Below are 21,693 nucleotides of genomic sequence, written 5' to 3' on the forward strand. Positions count from 1 at the left end.
TGGTCTCTATCTCGAGACCCTAGTCACGGAGCGGCATGAAAAATACTCTGGACTAAAGCATTCACCAACAGCTTCCATTTGATACCCATATTGTACATACACATCCGAAGGTTACCCGGGTCCATGTTTTGACCTCTATCCCGAGCCCTATTTCCAAAATAAAATCTAATCCATGTTACTCGTGGGTGATGTAGCTTTCGAATGGTGAAAGAATTTTTAAAATCGGTCCAGTAGTTTTTGAGCCTATTCATTACAACGAAACAAACAAAGTTTTCCTCTTTATAATATTAGTATAGATATGTCTAAGTGCAGTGCAGGCCCAACTGCGATGGTTTCCTCAAAAATAAAACCTACATAGGATAATCCCAGATGAGTGCAACTTTCAACACTCTTTATCAGTAAGTAAGTAACGAATATGGAGCTAAGGGTTCTAAGTCTCCTTCCGATGGAATGTCTTATCGGGGTTTGGAGATTTGGTAACGTATTGACGGCAAGCCCTTCACATCCGATTCAAGCCCCGCACTGACGGACGGTGTATAGAGGCTTTCGAGCTTCCGCCTCTCAAGAAAAAATACAAATGCAAAAAACAACAAAAGCAAGCACTAACATCAATAAAAACAAGTATTTACTGTATTTTCCTGAGTATTTGCTCCATATATTCTAATATCGTGCATTGGATAATGTATTACAGGGTGCAAATTTTGATAATATATATTTGTAAGTACATTTTTAACTAGTTTCATAATATTATGCCTATTTTTATTTTTCGGTTGAAAAAAGGTTAAAATTTTTACTACATTTTAGAAGGAATGGCAATGTATTTCGCTGATATCTTACTGCTGTGTGTTTTCGGCATTGAACATATTTTAAACCCTTTATTACCTAAACATTTAAATACTAGATATCAATTTTATTTTATTATTATTTTTTTTTTTCAAAAATTTTTACTAACAAGCGCAGTGTGCAAGCGATCATTTGCTTTTGCATATCATTGCCTGGCTTGACGGACGAGTGTCGCCACTGCTTCCGGTCTGCTGCTTTGCGCATTTGCGATGACCCTTTCCAAAAATTATGCTAATGAGGTAGCTGCGGTTGATTCATAGTATTCAATATTTTACAACGTCAACAATTGCAAATATTTTTTTGTACACATTAAATTTTTTTTTGTTCTTTGTATGTACTTAGGCTAAAAAAAGAATATTCAATCCTTTCTTAAAAAAAAATCAAGAACGGAAATGAAAAAACTCAGATCGATTTCAATTTGATTAAACTAAAAAGTACTATTTTATTTGTATGTTTTCGCATTTTGGGACAAGGAACATTGAAATAAAAACAATTAAAATTAAACACATAAATTAATGATGTACAAAGCGTATGTAGTATGTATGTATGTATGTATAAGTTAAAGCAATTCAGATTGAATTTGGCTAGAAATAAGTAATAGCCCCGAGATTTTCTTATTACACATTAATTAAATAAATACTTTTGTAAGTTCTTTCAGCGTAAAAGCTTAATTTACAAATATTCTACTCTGTCATTTCTTCTTCTTCTTGTTTTCCTCTTTCCCTTCTAACTCTCATATGTATGTATGTATGTATATCCACAGTTTGCTCTGAATTCTTCTTCTTGCAATAACGACTTAGAACTTAATGCCAGCCTGCACTTGATCCATAATATTGGCCGATTTCTGCAATTGCTCTATTTCCATAGGTGTGAGTATCTGCTTGACGATCGAGGTGATGCCGTTGGCATTCAAAACGCATGGCAACGACAAAAACACATCCTTGTCAATACCGTGTTGGCCCTGGTTTGAGAAAATAAAATTCGTTTTAATTTTAATAAACAAAAATATAAGGCAAATTTCCAATCGATCAACTCACCTGCACCGAAGTTGAGACAGCAACGACGTTACTTGAGTTGCCCAAAATAGCCGAAGCTAGCGCAGCTGAACTCAAGCCGATGGCCCATGAGGTGTAACCCTTCAACTTGATTACTTCGTAGGCCGAATCGACGACCTTCTTGTGTACTTCTTCCCAATTTTCCGGATCTTCGGTGGTGCCAATGGTGGGATTCAACTCACGCAAACGTACACCGGCAACATTCACACCTGACCATACAGGCACAGAGCTATCACCGTGCTCACCGATGATCCAGCCGTGGCAAGAGGTGGGCGCTACATTTAAACGTTGTGACATCAAAAAGCGGAAACGTGATGAATCCAAATTGGTGCCACTGCCAATGACACGATTCTTTGGTAGACCGGATAATTTCCAGGCAACATAAGTCATAATATCCACAGGATTGGATACCATCAACAAAATGGTGTCGGGTGAGTGTTTCACCAAATTGGGAATGATATGCTTCAGAATATCAGTGTTGCGTTGCACCAACGACAAACGTGATTCGCCTTCCTTTTGGCGTACACCGGCTGTCACAATGCATAGACGTGAGCCGGCAGTCGCTGAATATTCGGAGCTCGCAGTAATTTTCGGGTTATTGAGGAAATTCGAGCCATGCTGCAGGTCCATCAATTCACCTTGCAACTTGTCCTTGCACACATCGACAAGGCAAACTTCGTTGGAGATACCCTGAGCGAGAATACTGAATGCACAGGCCATGCCAACTTGGCCAATACCGACAACGGATACTTTGTTTCCTCCCGAGGGCAAAGTTTCGGCAACATGAGCCATGAGATTCTCTGAGATGCTGGCCATTTTCGCTGTAAGTAAGAGAAATTATAATCAAATTAATTAGTTTCCTAATATTTATTCATGGTAAGAGTTTCATGCAAATAAAAGCTTCTGAGCTCAAATAAATAAGACAAATAGAGGATTTTTATTCATTATGCGAATATTTGCTATAGCAGAAATGCGTTATTTTATCGACAGGTGACCGCTATTAGAAAAAAACTTTTTCTATTGTACAATTTGTATGAAATTTTAGATAAATGGTAAGCCGACCTACAAAGAGTGTGTGAAATTGGATAAATGAGGAAGAGCAACATTCCGTTCAGGGCCAAATGAGAATAACGGTCGACAAAATTTCATTTCATTTCGTTACAGAAAGCCTTTCAAACGAGTATTCGTACCACAATGGTATGGACCACGTCAATTGACGTCGGCTGACGATCTATTCGTCTAATTTTTTTATAGAAACACATTGTGACACCAAATCGACTATTCCAATCGACAACTTGATCGAGAATAGTTGCAAAAACGGGCTACTGGTATCTTAATCTAAAAGTGAGCTTAGATCATTGCCTCAAAATTAGATTAAGAATCTGTTCGCATGAGTGCAAAAAATCAAGTTTGTCCCCTATTGGTTAAAAAATCATGAAATAAAATAGTTTTGAATTTTCTTTTTATGGGAGCTGAGAGGGTGTTTTTAACCCGGCTTTATAAACAAGTATTCTTTCTTTTCTCTGTAGCGACGAGTAAAGTTTGGAAGCGATGAAAGAATGAAAATAGTGGCATACCCTCTTAGTATCGGTGCCAGCACCAATTTATATGCGGTGTAAAAAATTATCATTTAAACACTCCGGGTGGATTCGACAAGCACATTCGGCACATGCAAAAGACGTGTGATGCAATTTAATGTATCCACACACAATTGACTCTGACTAACTGCTCATGTGACTTGCGTGAATGACATTGTCGGATGGCGTCTGCTGTAGATTAGGGTTGCCAGATGTGTTTGATGCTAAAGTGACATTCTTTGGATTTATATTGTTGTAAATTTAGTTTATATTCCTTAAACTTTTATGATGTAGAGGAAAAACTGCGTCTCGCCTTGGTTTACCTAATTAATGAACCAAATTATGAGGTCACCTTCACACAAAATACTGCTGATTAGGTTAGGTTGTAATTGTTGCCCAGAAAGTGGGCCCACTTGGACGAATACCATAAGTTTATGGTAGTTCATTCTTTGTGATACCATTGCAGGGAGAAATGATGTGAAAAAAAAACCGATAGGACGAAAGGAGAGGGGGAATACTGCTGATTATTAAAGAAATAAACTGTATCGTACTTTAAAAGTTTGTAGATGCATTTTAAATAGTGATATTTTGCATTCTTTGCGTTTTTTTAAGTGGCTGCATTGTTTTCTCGATATACTTGTAAAATTCATGGCCTACCGGAAAAGAGAATAACTAAAAATAATTAATAGTGGGTGTTAAGTGTGATGCTATCATTCATAGTCTGAAAGTGAGGATGGGTTTGCAGTATTGCAAATATTTTTTCACTTGCATCTAGTTTTTGTATCAATGCATGCATTGTAAAACTTTTTAATTAGGCAATTAATGCATCGGCTTGTCGAAAGACTCAGAGAGTTTTTAAGATAAAATAAGAGAAAAATGGTTGTGTCTGCTGAAAAACCAATTCCCCACATAATAATAAAAAATGCTAATGAAAATCAAAATTCATATGAAATTGCAACTAAATACTTCCCATTTGAAATATAGCGGCATATTTTTATTAAAAGTATTTTTGTCACAATTAAATTTTATAACCTGAATTCGTTTCTTAGTTAGACCAGTACAATAGTATAAAACTGACACACGTGCCGACAAATGCGTCAAGTCTGGTAACTCCAATAGTGAGAAGGCATCCCACGCGCCACATGCACGTGCAAATCAGCAAAAACAAAAAAAACTGACCTACATATTTACCACAAAAATAGTTTTACTCTCCACATTTCAACATATACTTGTACAAATCTTCTTTCTAGAACATAGCAAGTTAGCCCCTAGGAGTATTGTTGTATGGTATGTTCAATTTATTTGTTTTTTCCTGTTCTTTTTTTTTGTTTTTTATTAAAACTTATTTAAAAATAACTAACGAACTATAAATCATCAAAAAAAAAAAAACCTATTAGGAAATATCTTATTAATTCTACATTTACTTATACTAAGCTATAGTATGTCATGCGCCACAACACTAACGCCCGTTTAAGTTAACCTTCATGAAGGTCAGTTTAATAATGCATGTGCACGCATTATTAGAGAAATCGCCAAAAATTTTCAGTATGTATGTATATAATACAGAAACACATTATGAAAACAACAATAGATGTTTAAGCAATTTTCTCCTCCATAAGCTCAACGAAGAGGAATTTTAATGATACGGCATTAATGATGAAGCGCTGGCGGGACGAAGATGAGTTCGAACAAGTGTGTTCTAACTAAAATAAAAGTACAATTGCTGCGCTGTCTAGTTTTAATTGGTGGATACTACTGCATGCATGCCACACATGAAGTATAAATTAATTTATAAAAAAATTTATAATTTCCAGATACATATGAAACGAATGTGCAAAATATCTAATTTACTTTCATATGGATTTTTTTTTCATTATATTAGAAAGTCACTAATATATGGCTGTGATAAAAATTGTTTAGAAAGTTACAAATTTTAGTAGCGATTCGCTTCATCAAACGTAACTCAGGTATAGAGTAATACAAATATTTAGTACTAAGAATGAATGTAAATGACGTTTACAGTGCGTTCTCTTCTTCTCTTCGTTTTGTGTCGTTACAGTGTCGTTACAGTACCTCATCCAAGTCCAGTTCCCTTAGTAGACCTAAGATATAGCCGGGTTCGGCGAAATTTCTACACCTTCTACTCCCTGTGGCATAACATTCGTGAAGAAGTTATGTTAGTTTTCGAGAATTGGGCGCTAAAACGACGGGAATCAGTGGACCATATCCCAAGTCTATTCAGACGGCTACGTAATCTGCAGTGACCTATGGGATGGCCAGTGAACATTCTTAGTACGTCCTTAGAGAGGGTTATGAGATAACTGAATCTCTCTTCTGATTATAACTTCTTCTTGCATCTTGTAGTCTTAGCTCATCGCTTCTAAGGTCAATCTTGATGGTGGTTTTTCCCCTAGCAAAGAAGGGTTCAGGTTCTAACGAGGCCACATCCTATCTAGCTAATGTATCCGCTACTTCGTTATACTCTTGTGTGCTGGGACCCTTATGAGCTGGATCTTATTGTGCATTTCTAGCAAATTCAATTTCTCGATGTACTCAAGAACTAATAAGGACTTAATCTCAAAGGATGACAACGCCTTGAGTGCCATCTAACTGTTGCTCAGAATCGTTATACGCTCATTCTGAGCGTTTTCGTCAAAGTTGATCACTGCACATTGATCTCTGCATTGTCTAAATGGCATACACTCCCGTTCATCGGTACAGGGTAATAGGTTTTAGGACCTTTACTATCTCTTAACCCATTTGCATTACCGCTCGAAATGCGCGATGTACTCAAAATACCTTGCGTCGGCAAGACTTTTACTGTTTATTCGAATGAAAAAAGAATGTTACAGGATTACCAAAATTATTTATTTTCATCAAACTTTTACAAAAAAAGTAATTTATTCTCCGTTCTTGATGATAAAACATAGTTTTTGTTCGTGGAATATTTTGTCGAAGGATGCAAAAGGGTTAAACACACACTCTGCCAAAGCGACAGTGAATGACTTATGCTCACGTCTATTATGGATACGAAATGCAGACAAGCTCAACAGAGTGCGGCATGGCTTTTCGAAAATGAGCAAAAATCCGAAATATTACATGAAAGTGACTTATATTGAAAGTGACTTTTCGATTGCCCTTATTGCAGAGCAATCCATTTTCCTTTCAGAGGTACAAGCAAGAGATTAGAAATACTACTTAGTTATGATCAGGGCAACGAAAAATATGTTGGAACTTGTATACATATATATATAGCCGAATGGGTCGGTCGCTCCTTGTCAGACATTTTTATCACCTCAGAGTGTATTTCTGCCATGAAAAAGCTCCTCATAAACCACAAAACTATCTTGAGTTCGGAGTTGGCTTAACACGTAGATCCCTCCATTTGTGGAGGGACCTCCATTTTTCGCACACCACAAATAGGAGATGGTATATATGAAAGCATATTTTAGGTTAACCTGGCTTTGGGCTTTTGGTGCGATTGTATATACTGTAAGAATTGTAAAGGAAATATTAATCGATTTTAGGTGGCAATAGTTTTTGTGAAATTAATTTAGCGAAATCTCATGGAATGTAATTGTCTAAGCAACGTATCCAACGGGTGTGACCCATTTTAGCTTTTCGATGTTTTTATAAATAAAATTTCTACCTCGGGTAAGGCATTTTGAGTCGATTGATGCTATATATATGCAAGATTTTGGAAACTGATGGCCGTACTTCAAACTGCCAAGTTTTTTGTTCAATCAATTTAAATTGAATGCTGCACTCTGTCCATCAAATGTGATATCTTATAAGTAATTCAAATTATCTCAGCTGTGAAAATTAGTTACAATCAGGTGATAGATAGCACATGACTTGTTTTGTGCACTGATACTTTGACATTCTGGAGCTGAAGGAGGCTATATACTCGTACAATATTAATTAATTCAAAGCACTTATGAAATATTATGAAGATAGGAAAAAATATTTTTTTGTTTTTTTAATTTTGAAAGTGATGTCGTTCATTTTGAAGAAAAATTTAAAGAAAAACTCCTTTCGTATGTAAATACAGATATAAGAGTCCTATAAAAATTTGATTACTCATGATTTGGAGAGCCTACAAATTTATCAAAGTTTAATCTCGACGTTTAAAAGCGCAGAGGACGGGCCGGTTTTAAAATATCTAGCGTCACTTCCTGCTCGCTCGCTATTTTGGAATTTAGAATTCACGTGTTTAAATTCCTGTAGCAATACACATTCTGGCAAGAGGAATGTTATGATAAGATTATTATTATTATTGTGGTAAATACATATGTATATACATGCAAATAAATGTACTCTCATATCTGCCGAGTATTACCAAATTATTAAATAAATTTGCTACTTATTCATTGTTTTAATCATAAATATGTATGGGAGTATGTGTTTTTATTAATTTTTGTTTAATTTTTTGTTTACTTTTCTGCTGCATTTCGCAAAGTTCCTTATCTTATCACTGATATTTGTGTACTTGAATAATCTAATCTTAGTATTTGTTATGTTAGTAGCAAAAAAAAGAGTATTAGAATCTATGATTAGTTGATACAAAGTTCGAGTGGACAGTTAAAGTGAGCGGTGAATGCAAAAAAATGCAAGCTGTTTTTTCTGGAACTCTTTGAAGTACGGTTTCAGCGCAAAGCTTATATATATATATATATAATTAGCGCGTACACCCTTTTTGGGTGTTTGGCCGAGCTGCTCCTCCTATTTGTGGTGTTCGTCTTGATGTTGTTCCACAAATGGAGGGACCTACAGTTTCAAGCCGACTTCGAACGGCAGATATTTTTATGAAGAGCTTTTTCATGGCAGAAATACAATCGGAGGCTTGCCATTGCCTGCCGAAGGGCGGCCGCTATTAGAAAAATGTTTTTCCTAATTTTGGTGTTTTACCGCCGCCAGCTGCTGCTGATTTTTGTTATACCCGCGCGATTTCAAGGGTATTATCTGCGAAAGATACAGATATACATACATACATGTAAATTTCTCAGAATCATGAGAGGAGGCGATTAAAGACATGTCTGTCTGTTCGTTCGCCTCTCCATCCTGTTCGTCCGACATTGCGCACGGTTACTCAAATGAAGCAAAATTACTCATAAAAATTACTCATAAAAATAACGAACCCAAAAACCTAAATATGATGCAAGTAAAATTTTAAAGAATATGGAGTGCCACGCCCACTTTTTGATAAAACATGCATCTCGAAAATTACTCAGTAAACCTTGCCCAAACTGGTAGATGTATTCCTTTCCACCTCGGAAAGGCTCATATTGTTAAATCTGTTTTAGATTAACAGATCCCCTCTCTATCAATTCGCTTTAATGGCACTTATTCAACTTAATTATATTTAATTGCAATATATAAATTTATTAGAATTATTATCGCTAATGGTAATGGTGAAATTTCCGCAATAAATTATTTGTTTTTGGAAAACATAACAACGAAATGCGCCCGGTAAATGGCCGCTACTATGGAACATTTTACGATCTTATTTACGTTTTATGCACTCAGTCATATGTATGTATGTGTGCATGTAACTAAAATATGAATATATGTATGCATATGTATATTTCACTTCTGCCTAAATACACTTACATACATACATACAAATATTTCTTGCATGTGTACCCCTAATAACTACCCATACAAAACATATTTATTTACAAACAGGAGACCAAGGCGTTGTAACCAAAAAAGTTATGTCCTTCAGTGGATATTTTCAAAGTCAAAAACAGACCGAATACACAACTGAAAACGGGCGCGCATAGAATAAATGGAAAAGAGGGAAGTATTTGTATTTTGCATCAGCTATATTAAGGCGCCATCAGACGTGGCAAAAAAGTGCTTTCAGCAAGTCTCGCAAATTGTAGAGTTTCGAAAAGTATATACTTGTAATTGCAGGAGCAATATAACTTACCGCCGTGACCGAATAGTTGGTGCGTGACTAACATTCGGAAATGCGTAGGATCGAATCTCGTTCACGAAACCCCAAAACGATAAAGTTTTTTCTAATAGCGTTTGCTCCTCGGCAGGAAATGGCAAACTCCGAGCGCTTTTCTGCGATGAAAAAGCTCCTCATAGAAAACTAATTGCGGTTTGGAGTTGGCTTAGAACTGTAGATCCCGCCATTTGCGGAACAACATCAAGACGCACGCCACAAATAGCAGGAGGAGCTCGGCCAATTATATATACATATATATATTAACTTACTGAATATTGATCTAGCTGTTGATCTCAATGAAGAAGATTGCGATACAATAAATAGGAAGAAATGTTTCGGTTGGTTTGAGTAGATCAACTTTGAATTTGGGAAAATGATTTTATATAGGCAAATGAAAAATTTGAGATACTTTAAAAATTGTCTGAAGTGTATTCTTATGGGCAAATGAATGTTTTTGTTTTGATAAGGTTCAAATGCGTTACACGCCCATTTTTCTTCGAGTATTTTATTAAATTTTATTATCTTGAAATAAATCTGGCCCATTATAGATATATTCAATCTAAAATTTGTATAAATCATATAAGAAATATACAATAAGTAAAGTAATTAAATATTTAATTACAGAAAAATAATAGTTTTCACACTTAATTCACCGAGGTGAACCCAAAATTTTTTATATGACTTCATTTCGCTAACAATGTCGCACAACAACAGCACTTTCCAGGGAAAAAAATACTTATCAGCTTAAAGTAAATAGTTTTTCAATTTGATTTATTTTCTTTATTTAAACAAGTTGCTTTTTTGAAATTAATGCCTTAAAGTTTAAAATAAACTTCTAACCTTTAGTTGCTCAGATGAGAAAGTAAACAGTTTTGATAGCGCAATGAATAAATGCAAAGCCTTTGCCTTGTCTGGGCGCACCTTTATTGTGCTGGAACATTCAGAATACATACACCACAGCTACTTGTGCTATTAGGGATGCACTTAATGCATAAGATAAGACAAATGCATAAAAGATTACTCACGTAATGATAATTTGGTAACAGGTAAGAAAAGTGAGTCAGATATATGTAAACAAATTTAAGTAGGATTAACATTTTATTTATTCTTGTATCAATTAATATATAAAAATAATATGGTTATCTCAAATAAACTAAGTATAATGCATTAAAAGTTAGTTACGGCTTTTTCTCATAAGAAATTAGTAGGAATATTATGAAATATATTTTCGACTAGTGAGCAAGAACATTTAAACATGATATAGTTTTTGCACTCGCTCATTTTCCGACTTGATGATTTTGACGAGCTTTTAGTTAATATTTTCTGCAGAGAATGAACGACCACATTCGATTTAGTCAACATTATTTATTAATATATTTTTGAAACTATTCAATACAAGTGTTTTAATGTTTAAATGTTTTTATTTTAGGTAGTATGACTTTAAGGTTTTTATGTATCGATATAAGTAGATGGTACCACTTTAAAATGTATGCCAAAATTTACATATATGTATTTAGATAAAAAGCTTTCATTTTACTTGTTTGCATAAGATATTGTAGGCCTGAGTCTGGCGTGATAAGTCAAAGATTGAAAGGTCGAAAGCAAAGGTGCCGAAGCCAATATGACGGCAAATATGATTGATAAACACGCTACAAAAAATAGCTTTCATCAATCTTATTACCCGTAATACGGAAACCAAAAAGCCACAAATAGTGAACACATATTTTATTTATACAAAAACAACATATTCAGCGTAATTTTACACACCGAGGAAGCTGAAAATATGCACCTTTAATGGTATACACCTTAAGGGCGCCCCTAATAGTGTATACCGATATGCACATACATATATAAAGTATAAGGTATATATGTATGTACATATGTAGCATGTCACAACCAAGTTAGCAGGAGGCCTACCATCTCATCTACTACACTTTGCTTTCGTTGCTCTCATCTACAATTAAATCAGCTGTTTGCTCTGCACACACGTCGGTGTTGGTGACAACCTTTCGTCTGCGCATGACTTCAATGAAAGTGCAAGTGAATTGGACGCTCAGGCCAAGGGATTTCGGTGAGAGTGCTAGGTAAATTTCAATGTACATGCATATGTATATACTTATGTAATTTGGCAGCAAATTGCAAACAAATAAAATAAAAGAAAGATTTGTAAAAAAATCTCAATGTGAATGTTGAATGCAGCGTCTAAAGGTGAATGCACTTTCGGGCAGATGCAACAACCGATATTTGCTTTTTGCTTTTGAGGGGAAGCCGAACTTGTAAATTGATGCTATCAGCTGCTGACAGTTCATTGACAGTATAGGATATGAAGAAATAATAAATAAAAACTGCTTTGATCTGTAAAACTGAAATGTGACTACAAGCCGTTATTATACGAGACTGGTCTTGTATCAATCTCAACAACTTTTTGCGTGTTCGAATATTAGGTGCTCCGGGATATTTGTGTTACAATAAACTACATGAATTCTTCAACGACATAAAATATTTGTTACCAAGCTGCAAGTTAATCGATTGCCTTTGAGTGTTTACAATATTTCAGAGGACAGTTGGGAAACTTTCGAGACTTTTTGCGGTCTTGCACAAGGCATTACGTTTATAGAAATTTTCGTAAATCCAATTAGATTTCAGCTCTTTTTAGTGCTTATGAAACGGACGTTAATCATCTAGAAGGACCTTTAAAACCTGAGATAAATGCCTAAAGAGAGAAAGCGGGCGTTTAACTTTTGTGATAAGCAACCAACGCAGAAAACATTAAGTATAATGTTCAATATATAACTTGTGTGCGATATAATTTGAAATGACTCAATGTAATTTTACTTTGACAGAAGAAACGCTACTCATCGTAAGGCAAAATGAAAACTAAGCGTTAGATACGTGACTAGTTACTACAGATCGCAAAACGGGTACTCTAGCATTGAAAACACCTGTTAATCTTAGATCCTCTTTTTACGGTAATAATCAAACCTCTATCCTCTTAGGTCTGAAGAGAATAAAAATGTCACACAATCTTCAGAATAGAATAAAACTCAAGCGACTGCTGTGAAATCATTCAAAGAAATCCATCCCACCCAGGGAATTGTTACTGTTACATCATCAAAAATATTCCGCACACATTTTTTGGTAACAGTCAGTGAACGGATAGAAATCCGTGTCATTCCAGTAACGTGAACTCGATTTCCACAACCTCTCTTTTAACAACATTAAACGTGTTTTTAGATCTTTCAACAATTGTTCTTTCATTATTGTTGTTGCAGCAGCTTAGTACATTTCACATATATTTTTGTGCGAATACTACTGAAGTGACAATTATTCTTGGTATGAGTGCAATATAAAAAACTGTAAAGGGGCGAGTTTGTAGATTCCCAATCTGATTCCGATCAAATGAAGTTTTTTCTGATAGTGATAGACAAATCTCGGAGTGTTTCGTTGCCACAAAAAGTATAGTAAAGTTATAAAAAATTAGTAAACGTTTTAAGGCGGCATAAAGCTTTAAGTCCCTGCATTTTTGGGGCAGCTTCAAAACGAATACAATAAATTGGAGGAGAAGCTCGGCTAATCGACCTAACAGAGGATACTAATTTTTTATATGTAGATATATTAATTTACTACATACCTACATTTGTGCATTTATTTATAAAATAGAATAACATTTGTGCCCTTTGTGAAAAACAAACCATCAGGAAAAATTCTAAACGCTAATTTTAGACATTCTTCATATTTTATATCGAAATGAATATTTAGGCCGTCAGACTCAATTTGTATCTGTATACATACTAATACTCATATTTATACTGGTATGCGTGGATATGATTTGAAAGGTGACATTGACAAATCCAAAATTCCCTTAGAACAGAAAGAAAGAATTTCCTCATATAAATATTACAAATAACTACATATAAATACTACATCAGGTATCTACTTGGAAAAGTATTTTGAAATAATGGAAAAAAATCGAATTTCCGGACACGCCAATGAATACGAATACATATCTATATATGAGTATATGTATGTACATGCATATGTGTATGTCTAAGAGTATATATTTAAATACATATGTATATGCAGTATGTATTACACCTTTAAATACTCTACAGTGTTTTTTCCTATTCATGATAAAAATGTTCAAATTCTTTATTTTAAAATATTGGACGTTTTCGCAAGTTTAAATGAAATCTAACTGATACTCTTAGCCAAATGGTGAAAAAATAAATTGCATACACATACATATGTATGTATGTACGTACATCTTTAAAATTACTCGATATCTAGCATTTGAACAAAATAATTGTATTTCATAAAATTTTGCATGTGTATGAGGTCACCACATTTTAGTAGGAATTACAAAAAAAAATCACGTTTTCTTTGAACCGATAGTGTAATCGAATTCACATGTCTGTATGTATGTATTCACGTATGCACATACCAAAAGAAATTTATAAATAAATAGATACAAAAGTGTAAACGTTGTCTATCCACCAGATACTAGGATTTCAGTACAATCATTAAACAATAAATTTCATTTATAATGTACGTTGAAACCGCACAATACTTTTTATTTTTATTTTTTTTTTTGTTCATTGAAAAAACTGCAGTTGAATTCATTTAATTTGCTTACTTTTTTGTTTACGTTGTTTTTTTATTTACTCAATGAAACTTTTGCAAATCAAATTGGCTCTTAGCAAGTAACGGTTTTAAACACTGACAAAATACACTTGGCGGGAAATAAAAGCGCGTTAAACGTCTGCTCACGACAACAGTGTCGTACTGTTTGACTTTGACTGGATTTCGCTTCCACACTGAACTGCTTGACGAACACAATATTCCGCTTATAAATCGCAGCGGCTTTTCCTCCTGCATTGCTATGACTCGATGGCGACCGGTATGTGATGGTGGTGACGCAAAGAGCCAACAGCAGCAGCGGCAGCAATAGCGACAGTAGTCGACTCACGCACGCTTTGTTAGTGGTTAGTAACTATTGCTGGCTTCGGGTATAGTATGTATAGGGACAGAGCGCTGCTGGGGGAGAGCATTCCATTAATGACGAAATTTTGGATAAAATGCATGAAAACACGTAGCGTCGGCCAAGTCGCCTCGCTTCGTTGTGGCAGCCTTTGCTTATTGCTTGCTGTTGGCGTTCGTTTCTGCATACATACATGCATACTATGTGTATGGCTTTTTCGGTTGGTGTGTCAGCAATGTTTATTTGTACTTGTTGTTATTTTTTGTATGCCGGCATACATACGCGTCAAGGTGACCTTTAGAGCGAGAAAAACGACGAAAGAGAGCCAGCGCTCATACTCCAGAGTTGGCAGGGGATTTTTGGTTTGTTTTTGCCATGTTTAATGTTTGTAGTTTTGTTGTTGTAATTTTTGCTTTTACATTTTCATACATTGCGTGCTTTGAAAATGCCGGGAGCAAAATTGTATACCGTATGTGGAACTTGACATGACAAAGAGCGGTGGCATACAATACGTCTAAATGAATTTATCATCACGCTTTGATTTCAAAAACCGTCTTTTACAGTGTTTTTTTCTTTTCTCGAAAAAAATGTCATCCGTTACATGTATGCATGTCGAGATGATGAAAATATTGCTATACGCTCTGTGGAAATGGTTTGTATTCATACAAGAATAGAACAAAACAAATTCAACACTTCCTCAATTCATATAAATGTTTAATATAACAAAATATACAGGATGCGTACGGTATTTTAAGACATGCATATATGCATGTGGTTATAAGTTCCAGAAACCTTTATTTTTCTCTTTGTTCTTTTTCAGCTAGGACCTGGAGGACTACAACTTAACTCAAAATATGAAGAGTCATGCAGTTATCGTCGCTATAAGTGCATACCGATTTATAAATCTCTAATTTTCTTAAGACGACGCAAAGTTGTATACAAAACGCAAAAAAAAACACGAAAAACATTCTGACACTATCCGATCTACAGGATTTATTCAACAAGTTCAAGCGCTCAGTGGCGAGAAGACTTCAAAATCAATGCGTGCCCTTGCGAAGGAACTTAATGTTTCTGAAGGTCTTATCCGTCGAGTTATTCATGAAGATCTCCGGTATAAATCCTACGTTAAGTATTTGATTCGGGCATGCTATTCACTTTTAGTAGAAGGCAGTAAATGCTGCACATTCGCCTGGTCAGAGTATATCAGTTTGAGAAAAGAAAACAACATTTTTCCGGCCTTGGTACAGGGCGGAATGAATGCCCATTATTGCGAGAAAAGAATGCGTTATTACTTATTACTAGTGGTTACTTCAGAAATCAAATGTGTGATAGTTTATTTATAAAACTGAATTATGAATATACTTGTAACCCTTGAATGGAGAATTGATACACTCCATCGTCGACAGTACGAAAAGGAGTTATCTGTATGCCGCGATGTCTGAATTTGGTATCACCGCAAAACTAATATGGCTATGCAAAATGACGTTGCTTAATACCAGCAGCGCCATCATGGTGGTCCCACTACTGAAACCTGGGAAACCCGCCAACCAAGAGAAATCTTATCGCCCGATAACTCTCCTTTCCCCAGTAGTGAAGACTCTTGAAGGCCTCCTACTCCCACTCTTTACGAAACCTCTAGCCCCAGCCCCACATCTGCATGGTTTCCGTCGAGTTAATAGCACCACCACCGCACTCACCGCCATAAACGCCCATGATAAACCGCGGGCTTAACCAAAACCGCCCCTGCGAGAGGACTGTCCCAGCAGCGTTCGACCTGAAGAAGGCTTTCGTCACAGTCAGCCATTCCACGCTCTTAAATGACACTTATCAGTCGACGCTGCCGCCAGGGCTGAAGAGGTAGTCCGGCAACTATCTGAGCGGTCGTCACTCGTCAGTGATTTTTCGTGACCATACATCTAAACAGAGAAATATTAAGCAAGCTGTTCCGCAGGGTGCTGTCCTTTCACTCTTGCTGTTCAATTTCTACATCTTGAAACTCCCCCAGCCACCAGAGGGAGTCTCCCTGGTCACATACACTGACGACTGCACGATAATGGCGTCGGGTAATGACATCGATGGCCTGTGCTCCAAAGTGAACAACTACCTCACCAACTTTTCTCGCTTTTTCACTGCGAGGAATCTCCAACTTTCCTCCACTAAGTCCACGGCGACCCTCTTTACCACCTGGACAAAGGAGATCAAACTGCCTGTCAAGATAAAAGTCGATGGCAAACCAATTCCGACGGTAAACAATCCCAAAATTTTGGGTGTAGCCCTCGACAGTTTGCTCTCCTTCTCTGCGCACACAACCGCAATTGCCACCAAAGTCGAAAATCGCAACAAGGTCCTCAAATCGCTTGCCGGCAACACTTCGGGCAAAGGGAAAGAATTGTTCCTATCGGCATTTAAGGCAATTGGTCGGCCGGTTCTAAACTTTGCTGCGCCTGACTGGTCGCCTGGAACTAGTGGCACGCAGTGGATAAAGTTCCAAATATGCCAAAACACTGTCATTCGGACAGCGGCCGCCTCACCCTTGCAGACACCTGCTTGAGCCAGAGCCGCCTCCAGGCACGTCAGGAGACACCTGCTTCACTACGCCGACGAGATCCAGGACAAAACAAACATATACCTACTGGACCAGACAGTGTTTAGACAGACATTAAACGACATTCACCGGGAGACTGCTACCACTTTCATAAGCTCTCGTCCAGTAAATGCCGTAATCGGAGCCCAGCCACCACCCATTTTAGATGAAGAGCTCCAGCTTTCCCGTGAGACCCGCACAACATTGACACAATTACTTTCTAGATATTGTAGCAGGTTAAACTCCTACTTATCCAGAATTGACGCCGACATACCAAACTCATGCCCGGCATGTGAAGGCACCCCGCACGATACTAACCACCTTTTCACATGCCCTTTAAAATCCATTCATCTAACACCCCTCTCCCTCTGGACCCAACCTGTCGAAACAGCCTGTTTCCTGGGCCTACCTTTAGATGAGCCTGACGAAGACGACCGATGATATACTCTACACTGACGAAGCTTCTCTTACTGCTACAACAACAACAACAACAACATAACAATATCCGATGAGGCGTCATTTGGAGTGTTCGAGTAAAAGATTCCTGTCGTCCGAATGGTAACAAACGCTCCGGCTCTATAAGTATTCGATGCGGTAGAGGAAGGCTTCCTCTGCGTTGGAAAGATGAGGTGGAGCAGGACTTGATTTCACTTGGTGTGTCCAACGCTATTTGTTAAACTCGGCCAAAATCGCGTGAGCGGTTATCGCGCCATTCAAGAAGAAGAATATTTGTGATCATTTTATCGTTTGTCAAATTATTCTTATCCATAAACAATAGCCAAAAGTATTTTTTTTATTAACTCTGATTATTGAAACAAAATAGGGTATTGCAGCAATCGTACAAAGTCCATTATTTAAAAAACATAAACATACTTGGTAGTAGCTCAAAAACATGCAATACAATAAGAATCAGTTAGAATATGTATTATTACTAATATATTATTGCCACGAACTTCCTTTTATAAATTTAAATTTGAGATAAAATTGTATATAGTCTTTTGAAGGTACGTAAGATTTTCCACTGATAACACACTGAGACGATTTATCTTGGAAGATTTAATTACTCGTATGTCCATTACTGAGAAGCGTCCTACGAGGAAGGATTGCCAAATTGCACGTAAATTCAGATAATTCACTGAACACTCTTGTGCCCAAGTGTTTTAATTTTATTCGATATAGATATATGTATGTTAGATACATATACGAAAATGCTCACATTGTCACAAAATGCTCATCAGAGAAGTCGATTTAGCCTGTGCGGACATCCACAAAAATTAATATATTTTAATGAAACTTGGTAGAAATAAAGGGTTTTTCAATAAGGGCGGGTAGATGTTGAAATGGAATAAAATGGCGTTTGCTGTGTGGCACGTAGCGCCGTCCTGCTGGAACCACATGTCGTCTAGGTCCATATGGTTCAATATGGGCCATAAGAAATTGGAAGGGCCACCACGTCTACCGAAAAATGGGCGCAATGCGCACAACGTTTGCATTAATGAACACTCATTTTGAAAATAAAGTTTTATCATTTGAACGTGCTGTTCAATCGTGTAACTTGCCATGATGATTTGGCATAAGCAACTGAATAATAAACAAAAGATTTGACAGATGGCTGCCACAGGGCGCCAAAATCGCCCCGCGCCAATTGAAAACCCCTTTAGTACTCCTTCGTCCAGGTAGTTTGGTATTAAAAATGTGTGAAATCTGTTAATAACCACGCACGCCTGCCATATAAATGTAATTAAAGAAAATTAAAAAAAAAAATGATATCTCTGTTACGAAGGTAGCAAAATTACTCTAATTTGGTAAAAATGATAAACCTACAAGGAGTTTCGCGAAAATAAAACAGTTTGAAAGTGGGGGTACATCGATAATGATTTAATAAAACTCACTCTAACTGCATGTATTGTTTTCCACTTCAGCTAAGTCAGACACAAATATTAACCTCACCCACTTTTTATATGCAAGACTAAATTTCCGCCCACCTCTCTCATGCTCCAAGCTGCAACTCTGTATGTCTACGAATTTATTTGATAGCAAAAACCAAGAACCCAATATTAGATCAAATTAAATTTTATTGGAAGTACGTGGGTATAAAAAATTCGGTTTGACCCTAATTTAGCTTTTTTTTTGTTTTTCGCTACTGTCTTTCGATGAAAATTATAGCGAAAACAATAAAACTTAAAGTAAATAAGGGACTATTTCGAATATCAGTTTTCAGAACCAAATCTCCAAACCTGATACGATGCGTTATACTTTCTAGAGCGAGAGAATATCGTTAATTTTTCCAGCTACTTGATTCTATATTTCCGCTTAATGATTGTTGCAGAAACTACAGTGGCGGGAAACATTGTGCAATAAATTGTATTGCTGATAACCAATTCAAAATCGATAAGAATAAGTGCATAAAAATGTATAATCGAATAAAATATCGTTTGTAAAGTTGAAATTTAATATACTGAGAAAACATGTATGCAAAAAAAGTACGGAAAAATAATTGGTTCAGTAGTTTTAACTTTCCACTTTCCATGGAATGCCCCACAAAACCATAACCCTTTATAAATGTAGCGAAAAGCTCTAACTATACCTGTTAATATAAATCATAATATTATATTTATTTCTTATCAGCGATAGTGGCACACTTATGGCCACACTTCGCTGTCTTCAGGGCAACTGTAGCTAGCTCACGATGATTTATTATTTAAAAGTATTGGTGCTTTAGTCTGATCGACGTGTTCATAGTTTTATAACCACCGGCGCTCAACTTTATACTTGTACATATTTAGTTACAAACATAATAAATTTATAATTATGCCCATATGTGTGTTCACAAATATGTATGTGTAGTTAAACGTGTGCGATCACTTACCTTTGAGCCACTCGGCTCTCGACAACTCACTGCCAATTCCGCGTATACTGTACGCGTAAATGGTGGTCAGTGAGTGACATCTTTGGAATCTTATGATTTTCAACATATTTGGTAACACTTTTGTTTTAACTTTTCTTTAGCTTCGTTTGTTTTATGTGTGATGTAGGAACTACTAATAATTCCTACTTATTCGTACTTTACCAACTATGACTGAGTTTGGCTACCGATTTTCTACGTCTACTTCAGCTGCTCACTTAGCGGCTGTCAAAAAGGTTCTGTCACCTACTTATTGCCTTTCCAAACAAATAAGTACATCATTTACTTGCATAATTTAATGTGAAGTATTTATAACCATATATAGTCTGTATGTATTTAAGTAGTTGAGTCTCTTTTATAAAAGGTTTGCAAATTTATCAATATAATTATCATCGGAAATCAATTTTCATTAGAATATGCGAATGTGTGTATATATTGATGGGCGCACCGTTAACAAATCATCTGAGGCAAGGCAGGCAATGGGTGGGGAAAATTACCAAAAATGAGTGGATTTTTCAATGGAGTACACGCTTTCAAATGATATATATATATATATATATAGTATGTGTATGTGTGTGTAGGTATATAGGTATATGCATGTGGATAGGTGACTGATTATATTGACTAATTGACCAGTGCGTGCGCGTCTCCTGATTTCAAGCTCAGTGCCGCATGAGCGAGTAGTTTTCAACGGGAAAAAGTGATCAGCATTGGTAAAAGCTTATTTCCACTTATAAACATAAACACTTACATATATGTAAATTTGAATGTTCATACACACCCAGTAAACACAATTTCAAACTTTTGAGATAATATGATTTATAATTTTGATATGATGATGATTCTGCTGAAAACGATTTTCAAATTACAAATTCTGCTTTTGAATTAATTTTTTTTTTAATAAAATTTGTAATATAAAATTAGTTTAAAAATATTGAATATAGAGTTACCTCTAGGTATGTAGATAGACAGATTCATTTAATATATTTTTCACAAAAAATCTTACAAATTCTATTTACAATATTATTTACTTCATTTAAATAAACATACGGCAATGCTTTTAAAAGTCGTCTGCCAGAAAAATTAGTTAGATATTTATTTACAAAACTATTAATCTATAAAAAAATTGTCTGTACTTTAAAGCACCAGAAATAAAATTGATTAATTTTTTCCATAGAAAATCACTTACACCATTTCGAACATGGACTATTTCGATATTACTAAGGACTTTATTTACAAAAAAAAATGCAGGAATCTTGTTTTAATATTGGCCATTTTCCAAGAAAATGTTGGATTGTTTCCTTCTAATTTAAGGGGGTATTTTAGTGTAGAGATTCGAAAAAATCGGTTTTTTTTATATTCTCAGCTTAACCTTTCAGGAATATGTCCTTAAAAGGATTTGTTAAAATTTTAATTATTTCCAGAGATGGAGCGATTTTAGTGTCGCGACTTCTAAACTGGCTCGGCTGGAATGCCACAGGGCGTTTATTGCACCCAAAACTTTCAACGCGTTTTTCTCGAAACTATATATTTCAAAATGTTTACCTTGATTTCTCAGGTTCTACTTAACCGATTTATGGATTATTATTGAGAGCCTTCTCAATATATATATCTATCGTACTTACTATTATTATAAACAAAATAAAATTTTCACTATTTTTCGAAAGTAACAAAAAGTAGTAAATAAATTTATCATTTTTTCGAGCAGCCGTAATTTGGCCAAAAAAAATTTTTTTTTGAACTTTTTTGTAGTAAGTACGATAGCAGCATTCATCAAGATTAACAATCTTTTTTA

General features: G+C 35.8%; 1 protein-coding gene across 1 annotated transcript; it reads right to left on the reverse strand.

Annotated features, from left to right (window-relative positions):
* Positions 1-1,254: 1,254 nt before the first annotated feature.
* LOC129241838 (L-lactate dehydrogenase) lies at positions 1,255-14,249 on the reverse strand. The gene is made up of 3 exons (XM_054878363.1): positions 14,065-14,249; positions 1,881-2,719; positions 1,255-1,804 (listed from the first exon to the last, which is right to left on the reverse strand). The coding sequence occupies exons 2-3, from the start codon at positions 2,712-2,714 to the stop codon at positions 1,640-1,642; spliced, it is 999 nt and encodes a 332-aa protein (XP_054734338.1). The 5' UTR covers positions 2,715-2,719; positions 14,065-14,249; the 3' UTR covers positions 1,255-1,639.
* Positions 14,250-21,693: the final 7,444 nt, after the last annotated feature.

This window comes from Anastrepha obliqua, chromosome 3 (assembly GCF_027943255.1).
Source record: "Anastrepha obliqua isolate idAnaObli1 chromosome 3, idAnaObli1_1.0, whole genome shotgun sequence".
Taxonomy (NCBI): domain Eukaryota; kingdom Metazoa; phylum Arthropoda; class Insecta; order Diptera; family Tephritidae; genus Anastrepha; species Anastrepha obliqua.

Bases quoted from the DNA above. Each gene is read 5' to 3' on its own strand.
- LOC129241838 (XM_054878363.1), bottom strand. From the start codon at position 2,714: ATGGCCAGCATCTCAGAGAATCTCATGGCTCATGTTGCCGAAACTTTG. The intron at 1,805-1,880 runs GTGAGTTGATCG...TTCTCAAACCAG, and splicing joins CTGTCTCAACTTCGGTGCAG to GGCCAACACGGTATTGACAA.